The 11,944-nt window shown below is 42.5% G+C and overlaps 1 protein-coding gene across 2 annotated transcripts in view; it reads right to left on the bottom strand.

Annotated features, from left to right (window-relative positions):
- Positions 1-584: 584 nt before the first annotated feature.
- NDFIP1 (Nedd4 family interacting protein 1) overlaps positions 585-11,944 on the bottom strand; it is a 56,185-nt gene continuing 44,825 nt past the window's right edge. Inside the window, exons 6-8 of one of the 2 annotated variants that reach the window (XM_040405954.1) lie at positions 10,401-10,467; positions 8,877-8,982; positions 585-1,532 (exon numbers count right to left, since the gene is read on the bottom strand). In XM_040405954.1, coding sequence (XP_040261888.1) covers positions 8,879-8,982; positions 10,401-10,467 — 171 coding nt within the window. In that variant the 3' untranslated portion in view covers positions 585-1,532; positions 8,877-8,878. The remainder of the gene's footprint in view (positions 1,533-8,876; positions 8,983-10,400; positions 10,468-11,944) is intronic. The other variant, XM_040405946.1, reaches the window with a different exon arrangement.

Raw genomic sequence — 11,944 nt, 5'->3', positions numbered from 1 at the left:
GCAAAAGCAAACATTTGGGAACTTCCTCTCCGCTAAATAATACATGCAGCAGTTGTCTATTTCCTTTCTTATATTACGCTGAATCACAATAGCCGGAGTTTTCTGAGCCAAAGCCAGAAGTTGATCCAAAAAGAAATGACTAAAGACGACCGATAAGAGTCTCTTTTGTATTCACCCCCATGCTTGACTCAAAAAATTGCACCAAAAAGTACAGGTGTGATTCCAGCCTCGCAGTGGTAAAAAGGACCTGTGCTTTCTCTACTAATGCTATCTGAAAACATGCTGCAAATCATAAAATGGAGCATGATATATATGGCAAGTACATCAGGCCTAGACCGCTGCTTTCTGCCGTGTGCATCTCATCCTGAATTATTGTAATGCTAATACAGATGTAGCAAATGTTGACTTGACACTCCAATTTTAATTCAACAATTAACACAGCAAAAGCTGTTGAAAAGTTATATTAACGTTTGCTGCAACTGTGTATTTTAGCTGTAAGTGTCGAATTAACATTTGCTACATCTGTGCATGTCTTCCAAAATATGCAAGTAGATATTTACAATCTCTGCACATTATAGCCACTATTTTTTTTTAACAGACTAAACTCCCTTTAAGAAAACAATTCTTTATCTGATGTATATAACTGAGCTATTGTTAGTTCCCTCGCATGGTCATGAACTAAAGAAACAAGAATGTATCAATAAAGACATATCTTAAGTTGACAATGATTCATGCGGGACTTGCGCAGAATTTCAGTAGGTCATCTTGGGTTTAGTAGCGCCACATTTAAACTGTACCTGTATACAACAGAGGCCACCATATGTAAACCTCTCAGGATATCTGGCATGCCAAGTAGCAAATTGAAAGGTTGCATATGGTTAGTCCACTGTGCTGAAATGACTGGTAACAATTTAATGTGAATGCCTATATGGAGATCTAAGAATAGCGTGTCTTAATTCCTAACATTCTTCATTTGCAAAAAACAAATCTAGTGTAATCTAGAGATTGCACTGCAAAATTAAGAACTATATGTCAATGTCTAAGGCCTTTTATACTTCCCAAAGCAGAACACAATACAATACACGAAAAACATCTCTACGGCAGTAGAATGAAGACTATGGAAAAACAAGACAGAGTGAGACTGCCCTCTGCTGGCAGAAGGAGTGCAGGTCAATGTTCTCTCGGTATTTTACAAACAATATATAAGGCTTTATTAGTACTTCACAAACTTGATTGCAATAGCTTTGATTTAAACAGTAGCCACTAATGATTCCAGAAGAATAACAACAAAATTCTGCAAAAACTATTCAAAGTTTACACCTAAAAACAAAAGGAAATGCTAATCTTCTTCTTCCTTTGGACAGTAACATTGCCTATGGATGTTTAGTTATTTTAAAGGACTTCTTTCATTTCTTTATACAGCAGATATTTTTTCACTCTTTGATGGTTGGAACTCTCTTCCTGCAGGTGCCATTGCTGTCCGTCAGTATGCGTGGGATTTCTGTAGAGGCAGGAAGGCAGGGATAAAAGCACTGCAATGAAAAACGCATATAGAGTCACACCAATAATAGCATCCACTTCCCCTTATGCAGAGCACATACGCTGTAGTGAAGGGTATGTGTCACCTGGCATCATGGCTGACATTAGTGAAGTCACATAACATAGGACAAAATGTTCCATCACTAGAAGGGTTCCTTTAATATTTTGAGCTAAAGAGTGCTGAGCTCAGTTTAGCCACTTGGATACCAGTGATTTTTGCGCTTCCATTTTTCTTCCCTGTCTTCCTGGAGCCATAACTTTTTCATTTTTCCGTTCACATAGTTGTATGAGAGCTTGTTTTTTTGCGAGGCAAGTTGTACTTTCTAATGCCACCATTTTATACGGCATACAATGTAGTGGGAAGTGGAAAATAAATTCCAAATGCAATGGAATTGGAAACAAAATTGCCATTCTGCCACAGTTGTACTGGTCTTGTCCCTACAGCGTTCCCTATGCGGCAAAACTGACCTGTGACCTTCACTCTCTGGGTCAGAAAAATTACAACTAGGGATGAGCGAATCGATTCGCATAAACCTTCATGTCAATACTGTACGGAGCGACCGATCCGTACAGTATAGGAATGTATTGGCTCTGATGAGCCGAAGTTATTACTTCATAAATTAATAACTTCATTAATTTGTACTGTAAAAAAACATTTCGAGAAACTCTGATTCGGTTCCAAGGTACCACATATAAGTAATAACTTTGGCTCATCGGAGCCAATACATTCTAATACTGTACGGAGCGCTTGCTCCTTACAGTATTGAAGCAAAGTTTTATGCGAATCGACTTCGGATGTTTCATCCGAAGTCGATTCGCTCATCCATAGATGTAATCGTACTGACCCAGAGAGTGAACTGACCCGATTCGTTCATCCCTAATTACGTTACCACAGGTGTAGTTTTTTTTAAAGTTCTAATACTGAAAAGATATTAAAAACTTTGAAAAAATTTTTTTTTTTTTACATGGCCATATTCTGACCCCCCTCCCCCCATAACTTTTTTATAGTTATGTCTACAGGGCTGTGTGGGGGCTCATTTTTTGTGGGACAATCTTTCGTTTTATTGATACCATTTTGGAGTGTATGACTTTTTGATCACATTTTATAAAAAAAAATTTATATGTATTTTATTTTAACACGCATTAATCGTTGGATGAATTAGATGGGCTATTGATATGGTTTGGCGCTGACATTCATTCATTGCTTAAAAATGGCTGCATTGAGAAGCTGAAACATTACATCCATTGAACATGGGTGAATGTACGCAAATTTTGATTCAAGTGCTGCTTCTCCTCTGCTGCCGTGCTGAGTCCTTGGAGGCGGGTCGCCTTGAGCTTGCACCCACTACATCTTCAGAGTTTATTGTTACATTTTGGGCTCAATTTCTTCTTTGTGTTTAACAAAAAGTTAAGAAGTGCCTCAAGTCAAATCAGGATAAAAGATCATAACTATATGACCAAATGGGACATGGACATGTTTTACCTGCATTCATTGAAAACAAGTGCAAAAAATGCAAGCACGCAGCAATGAAATATCCATAGACTGGTATTAGTATTGGTAATACTGATGAGCTAAGTGATTTTATATATGGCTGTCAGGATGGCAAAAGTTAGTTCTTGAAATTTGCGCCAGTCATCTGTAAGTGCTATAATGGTGAAGTGAAGGCATCTACAAGCCAAAGCTGTAGACCACGCTGACTCACTGAGTAAGACCACCAAAATGTGTGGCGCGTAAAGATAACCTTTCCTCTGGTGTATTACTCTCCACAAAGTTGCCTATAGAAGTTATCAGCACAAGCACTGTGTCGGGAAACCGTTTTCCAAGGTTGGGAAGCTGCACACAAGCCTAAAAACACTTTTCAAAATGCTAAATATCAGATGGAGTGGTGTAAAGCACACCACCACTGGAGCAGTAGTTAATGCCTGGAGAACACTACTTGGAATCCATGGTGTCTGCTGTACAATTCAAGGGAGAAGGGTAATGGTACAGGGTGGCCCACGAAAAAGTAGCCTGCCTCCAATATCTCCAACTCAAACTGCCTAACAGTAAATCTGACCTAGTTGCCCAAAGCAACCAGTAAGAGCTCAGGTTTAATTTATTCAGAGCCCTGTAGGAAATAAAAGCTGAGCTCTGATTGTTTGCTATGGGCAACTGATTGTTTGCTATGGACAACTAAGACAGATTTACTATTAGGCAGTTTGATTTGGAGATATTGGAGGCGGGCTACTTTTTTGTGGGTCATCCTGTATAAAGCTTTGTCAGGGTTTAGGCTAGACACCTTATTTCCAGTGAAGGGAAACATTTTAAACAATTGTTGCTTTCAACTTGGCAACAAATTGAGTACAGCCTTCTTCTGTTACAGCAAGACTGTGCCCCTGTGCACGAAGCGAGGTCCATAAAGACATGGTTTGAGGAGTTTGGTTTGGAGCAACCCAAGTAGCCTATGCAGTGTCAAACCTTAAATCCATTGAACACCTTTGGGATAAATTAGATGGATGACTGTAAGTTAGACCTTCTCATCAAACATCAAATAAGTGTCTGATCCTACAAATGCTCTTGGAGCTCAATAGACACAGATTTCCACAGACAGACTCTTCTACCTTGTAGAAAGCCTCCATAAAAGAATGCCATCTGTTACAGCCACAAAATTAGTCCAACTCCATATTTAGGGTCCATTCACACGACCGCAACAGTTTTGATGATGGATAGACAGATATAGAGAGCTAATCCTTCTTATACCATAGCACTAAGGTATAAGCTGTGGAGCAGCATCATGCCTGGTAGATGCCAGCTACCACAATAAGCTGCATAACCCGCATACCGCTGTAAACTAGCATTGAGCCCTGATCCCACATGTACAACTGAAAGCCAGGACATAAAGTGCAACCTAGGCTGTAAGGCTCACCCTCTCCTCTGCACCAGTGTGACCTGTTATCCTCTCGTGCCAGCACATGGTACCTGCAGTGGCTGGCATTACCTGGTACACCAGCCCCACTCCCCAGGCTCCTCACCTCCTTGATTTTGTCCTGCTTCTGCTTGACTTTAGGATCCTTGCCCGCCACTCCGATAGGCTCTTTGAAGGGTCGGGGATTTAACCTGCCCGCTGCTGTGCCCCTGCCATACGTTCCCAGCCGGTCCTTCTACTCCTGTATCTCCCCCTTGATCTGCTCCAGCGGCCAGTTCAGCGTGCCCTTGGCTTCCCGCAGTGCCCTCTCATGTTCCTCCCGGATCTGGGTGAGACGACCCCTGTCCTCTTCATTCTGCAGCCCAGGACCAAAGTGGGTGCGCTGCAGGGGCTGCTGGAAGAACACTCCACTCAGCAGCTTGGGGAGTCGGGGAGAAAAAAGGCCCCGAAACACAAGGTGATGAAGCTGCTGAACACCAAAAGGAGCACGAACTTCTCAGTCAGACGAAATCCGGAGAGCTTCCATCCTGTGGGCACAACCAGTGCAAACCATACTCTCCTCCTCCAGGGGCCAGTCCGCCCCCTGCTCCGCTCCCCATCCCCAGCGGGGACACACTGAAAGGCAGCAGACTGCCAACCGGCATGGCAGCTGGACGCGCGCACAAAGTTTCCCTATCCCTAGCGGAGTGCAGTGCGGTACGGGCCGGCGGGTGACCACGGAGCGGTGAGTAATAGCAAGCACTTCACTCCCCCTCCGTGGTCACATGACACAAATGAATCCTTGTTTCAAAAAAAAGTGTCTAATTACTTGATTAAATTGCGTAATCATTTCAGCCCTACTTCTAACATCTGTCTTTACAGATGGTCCATCTGAGCTTAAAGCTCTTTGCTACATGACCTAACATTTATACCTTCTGTCCCTTAAGATGTTTCCCAGAGTGCACTACGCATGTCCTGTAAATTCCGCATTCAGGTATGTGGCCTGGTGGTCTTCTGACACATAACATTAAAGGACCCTTTACATGGGCTGACAATTGAACAGATTATTGCTAATGAGCGTTACTAGTAATGCTCGTTAGCGATGATCTGGCGGTTTAAATGCACCGCCGATTACCCGATGAAAAAAACGAAAGACTCGTTCATCAGGTAATTGGATATTTTGTGCAGCACAAAAGATCATTTCCCAGTGGCAGATCATGCTGTGTAACACAACCTGCTGCAGGGAAACAACAAGTCAGTATGGGGAAGAGCGATGGCATTAGGGATCACTCCTCCCCATGCTCTGGAGGAGATCACTGCATGTAAATGCATCGGTCTCCTCCGCTAGCGATCAGAATGTCTGGAAGCAACGCTTCCTTCCTGACAATCTGCTAGATCATCTTCCTGTGTAAAGGAACTACACCGGATAGACCCCATTGACTGTGTTAGAATGGCAATTTTAAGGTGGTTCTTTCCCTTTAATTATTACTTGTTTAATGTAGTGAGTTAGTTAACTATGTAGCACATACAAAGGGCTTCTGTCACCCCCCAAACACCAATTTTCTGTTTTTGACTTAATATATTTGCTAATGTTTACAGATTCGATATGTACCCCTCTTACCTCAGGTGTAATTTCAGTAAAAATCGGACTTTAGTGATATGTAAATTTCTTCACTACCAGCAAGTTGGGCGGACTTGCTGGTAGCTGCCGCATCCTTTGTCTGAAAAAACGCCCCCTCCTCCACTTGATTGACAGGGCCAGCGAGCGATCTCATGCTCCAGCTGGCCCTGTCAATCAAGTGGAGGAGGGGGCGTTTTTTCAGACAGAGGATGCGGCGGCTGCCAGCAAGTCCGCCCAACTTGCTGGTAGTGAAGAAATTTACATATCACTAAAGTCCGATTTTTACTGAAATTACACCACAGCCTGAGGTAAGAGGGGTATATAGCGAATCTGTAAACATTAGCAAATATATTATGTCAAAAACTGAAAATTGGTGTTTGGGGGATCTCAAAACCACAGCAAAACGCTTCCATCTTAATAATACAGGCTGCAACTGTTCAGAACGGATTTAGTTGTATTATAGCGAAAATTAACAAACTGTGCCCGAAAAAAACGCATCCAGCATCATTGACTTACATGTTTTTTGGTGCTGGATCCGGCTTGTTCAGCTTCCCATGCCGCACACAAAAGAGCTGCTTGCGGTGATTGTGTCTGGCATGGGAACGAAACAAACAGGAACGGAAAGAATTCTGGTGCACTCCGTTCCGGTTTCTTCAGTTTCATTGACAATGAATGGGGACAAAACGGAAGCGTTGTGCTGTGGTTTTGAGAGCCTGTGTTGGATCCCAGACCCGGATAGCTAAACGCAGATGTGAAAGTAGTCTAAGTAGTCTTCTTCTTTAACCACCTCCGGACCGCCTAACGCAGGATTGCGTTCTGGAGGAGGTAGATTCATTCCTCTTGGACGCGCCGGCGCGTCATCTCGCGAGACGCGAGATTTCCTGTGAACACGCGAACACAAGAGCGCGCGTTCACAGGAACTGCAGGTAAACGAGCTGATCTACAGCCTGCCAGCGGCGATCATTCGCTGGCAGGCTGTAGATGCGATTTTTTTTTAACCCCTGAAAGATATATTAGACGCTGTTTTGTTAACAGCGTCTAATATACCTGCTACCTGGTCCTCTGGTGGTCCCTTTTGCTTGGATCGACCACCAGAGGACACAGGCAGCTCTGTAAAGTAGCACCGAACACCACTACACTACCCCCCGCTGTCACTTATTAACCCCTTATTAACCCCTGATCACCCCATATTAGACTCCCTGATCACCCCCCTGTCAATGATCACCCCCCTGTAAGGCTCCATTCAGACGTCCGTATGTGTTTGCGGATCCAAGGATCGGATCCGCGGATCCGCAAAACACATACGGATGTCTGAATGGAGCCTTACAGGGGGGTGATCACCCCATATAGACTCCCTGATCACTCCCCTGTCATTGATCACCTCCCTGTAAGGCTCCATTCAGACGCCCGTATGTGTTTTGCGGATCCGCAAAACACGGACATCGGCAATGTGCTTTCCGCATTTTGCGGATCCGCACATTGCCAGAACTATATAGAAAATGCCTTTTCTTGTCCGCAATTGCGAACAAGAATAGGACATGTTCTACTATAGGCTCTACAAAAAACGCAGTGTTCGCCCGATCAGGCCTGATCTTGTGCGCACACTTGCGTTCAGTCCACCCCACCGCAGTGACAGAATTTTTTTTTTTCTGATCACTGCAAAAACACCGTAAAATCGCTGCGGCGCTATAAAAAGATCACTTTTGAGGGGCATGGCGAGTTCATAGAAGATTTTATTTAATTTTTTGTCACAAGTTAGTGGAAATTGATATTTTTTATTTTTTTCTCACAAAGTCTCATATTCCGCTAACTTGTGACAAAAAATTAAATCTCACATGAACTCACCATACCCCTCACGGAATCCAAATGCGTAATTTTTTTTAGACATTTATATTCCAGACTTCTTCTCACGCTTTAGGGCCCCTAAAATGCCAGGGCAGTATAAATACCCCACAGGTGACCCCATTTTGGAAAGAAGACACCCCAAGGTATTTCGTGAGGGGCATGGTGAGTTCATGTAAAATTTTATTTTTTGTCACAAGTTAGTAGAATATGAGACTTTGTAAGAGAAAAAAATAAAAAAATAAAATCATTTCCCGCTAACTTGTGCCAAAAAAAAAAATATTCTAGGAACTCGCCATGTGTCTCACTGAATACCTTGCGGTGTCTTCTTTCCAAAATGGAGTCACTTGTGGGGTATTTATACTGCCCTAGTATTTTAGGGGCCCTAAAGCGTGAGAAGTAGTTTAGAATCCAAATGTGTAAAAAATGCCCCGTGAAATCGTAAAGATTCTCATTGGAATTTGGGCCCCTTTGCGCACCTAGGCTGCAAAAAAGTGTCACACATGTGGTATCGCCGTACTCAGGAGAAGTAGGGCAATGTGTTTTGGGGTGTATTTTTACATATACCCATGCTGTGTGTGAGAAATATCTCCGTAAATGACAACTTAAAAAAAAAAAAATTATACAAAGTTGTCAATTTACAGAGATATTTCTCTCACCCAGCATGGGTATATGTAAAAATACACCCTCAGGAGGTCTGCCCCAGAAGACCTTTGGGTTGTTGTCTCAGAAAGATTTCATTGTCTGTATCTAACATGTTTTGTCTGATCTATAACTATATATATTAGTCCAGAAAAATGAACGGCACTCCAATAGGTCATAAGAAAATAACTCCTTTAATCACCCGTGCGGTGCAACGTTTCGGCTCAATGCTAGAGCCTTTTTCAAGCTTGTGCCGATATTACAACTATCCATAGGATAGGTGACAAGTGTCTGGATGGTAGGGGTCTGACTATTAACTACAGGAAAAGACCATTCTGATATCTTACCTTTAATAAATAAAGAGAACCCTGGTTCTGGGAAGAGTGGAGAAGTTTTCTGGCATCTTTCGAACCTTGGCATAATTAATGAAGCCTCTAAGAAACAAGAGGAAACCTGGAAGAAATATTGTATGTATGTGAGATTATATTTTATGCAACATAACTAATATGTATGCCAGTCACTGTGAGTAGCTCTATATTGTTGAAGGCTCCAGAGGTATTTCACCCCATATGATAATAGTGTATGGATCAGCATGGTGTGGACCATATAGTACAGGTCAGTAGTGAAGCTGCCCTCATCTTGAGAAAGCTGTTAGTTGGGCATGCATTATTACTACTTCAAAGCCAGAAATGGATAAAAAATTAGTAGTAGTGCACATCTTTTTTTTAAACTTGTAACCTCTTTAGGCATAGTGTACAAGCACGGCCACTGCTGCTGGACTGCAGTGTGGTCATGACCATGGAAACGAGCAGTGTATAATGTGATGGAAACACGAATCAAGCCAACAAAGAAAGCAATATGGACAACAACAATACATTAGTAAGTGCCATGTATTAAATTTCTCTACATAATAAATGCCATTTGCTGAAGTGACAAAACCCCTTTCTGTACATTTTTGGACACAGGACACAATCTAATTATTAACTGCAAAGATGGGTAAAACCAGACACCTTATTTTTGATGTCACATTATTTGGATTTTAAATTATAAAACTACAAAAAGGGCTGCTCACTAATTTCTCCAAATACCAGTGCACAGCCTGCTACTACCATATAGCAATTTCCGAATAATTCTATAAAATAAAATAAAATGTGGCTGGCTCACAATGCACAATCGCATTCATTTTAAAGTGATTAAAAAAGTGATGAGATATGAGTTTGAAATAAGTGTATGACTAAGTGCATTGTGAGCCAGCCATATTTTATTTAGTTCATAGCTTATGTTGGCATTATTCTGTCTAAAATTGATGCAGATTTGTGACCCCACTCCAAAAACAAGTGAGAAATGTGTGCATGGTCATGGGTGCTTTCGCACAACCAACTGTCATGGTTTTACAATGTAGTTTTGACAGCAGGGTATCTGAAAAAGGAACAAGCTAAAAGAACTTGTTCCACCTCTAGCAGCCATGCAACTAAAAACAGCATCGCAACACCATGGAAATTCACAGTAAATCCCACACAATTTTGCTGGTCTATAATAGGCTGCACTGCAAAAAGATGGTGTCATTCATCAAGTGTGACAAAACCCTTAGACAAGTTTCACATCTGCAGCGTGGATTCCAGTAGGCTGTTTTGGCAGAGATCAACCAGAGTGCCCACCAGCCCCATTAACTATAATGGGATCCGGCAGAGTTCCAGCCGGCAAATATACCGACAACCGGCCAGACACAAACTGCTGCTCTTGTGCTGCTGTTTGTGTCTGGCCGATTCCTGTCATTCTCTGCTGGAACTGGTGGCCGGACCACAGTGCCACAAATGTGAAAGTAGCCTTAGACCGATTTATTTTCTGCAAAAAAAACATTACATACTTACCCAGTACCAGGAACACCCACCAGAGCCAGTACTGTCCATCAAAATATCCAGGAAAGTAAGTAGAAAACTGTGTAGGAAAATATAAAAGTAGCATGTAGCTATCATGTGACGCAAGGGACAACACACTTTCAATAGAAGAAAAACAGATTTTCCTTATTAGCACATATGGATATCTGTATACTTATACGTTGTACTCATACTAAAGCACAGTAGGACGGCATGCAATTCTTGACTTCACCAGTAGAGGTCAGACCTGACCATTATATCAAGTCCATTACAAAGGAAAGCAGATTGCTGTAAACAGAAAGGCGTAGGAGAAAAAAAAAGTTTGTCTGCGACAGCCAGCTTTCCACCATTTCAGGTGATTATCTGGAATTGATGGATCTTCTGGAGAAACAACCATTCAAGTTACCCTTCAGTTTGAGAACGAAAATTCATATTAGCTGGGAACAAATAGAACACTTACCCTATGTGACGTCCTCCTTTTCAGTTGCAGATATCTCCCAATTCCTGGGCTCTACGTCTGTCATACAAGATGGAAGCGCTGCTGATGCGGGTAGTCCAAGCCACTTTCTGCTTGTTTAGCCTTGTTCTTGGATTGGGTAGCACTGCTCACACGAGTAGTGCTGGCCAATCAGAGGGCAGCAGGAAGGGTCGTAGGCAACTAAATGCACAGTAAGTGCCAGGTAGTTCCACAAGCGGTGCAGCCATCTTGGAAGGCAGAAGAGGAGCCCTGAAATTGGTGGATAGGCAGCTGAAAAGATGAAGAGGAAGGAGGACACCAGGAGAATGTTCTGTTCGACACCAGTTATAATTTTTTCCCTGAATTGGATGGTCGCTTTAAACAGAAAATCTTGCCATGTTGGATTTTTTGCAGTCTGTCGACAGGCAATCATTCAGGATACACCCTGCTAAATCTGCTAACTTTGATCTGTAATGCTGATGATGAAATCAGCCTACAGTACAGGTTACACCTGTACGCTGACACATCTAATGTTTATTCTTAGGCCTTGTATCTGTACATACAGATTTTGATAACAGTGTGGCAAACTAATGACTTTTCTTCTAAAACTTGACTTTTACTTCATTGGTAATAAAATAATACCACACAATGTATACAATAATTCATAGCGTATTATGCCACAACTGAAAAGCAGAGCCTTACTTTGGACGTGGTGAAGGTTTATCCACGAAATTGCAGATGCAAAAACTTACAGTTTTGGAGACCGAGGGATTGGATGCTTCAATAAACGAGAAGTGAGGTCAGGAGAGGGTGGAGAAAATCTTTCCCTGATGAATCCTTCAATCCACTACCCCTGCCTACAGGCGGAGTACCCGCCCCGAAAAGGGCGACCCCACCTCTCGGTGGCTAAGCCCTTGCTGTCACCTACAGTGACCCTGCTATGGTGTGATGAATACTTGTCCTGATGCGTTTCCCCAGTGTCATGCGAGCTGGTTCATCAGTGGACCAAAATTAAATAATCCAAAAGGCATCATTGATGTAAATAGCATGGTAATGGCATCCTGATTTAATAAGGCGCTCT

This window comes from Bufo bufo, chromosome 1 (genome assembly GCF_905171765.1).
Source record: "Bufo bufo chromosome 1, aBufBuf1.1, whole genome shotgun sequence".
Taxonomy (NCBI): domain Eukaryota; kingdom Metazoa; phylum Chordata; class Amphibia; order Anura; family Bufonidae; genus Bufo; species Bufo bufo.
Note: the sequence above shows the minus strand (reverse complement) of the source record. Positions and strands in the feature narration are given on the sequence as shown.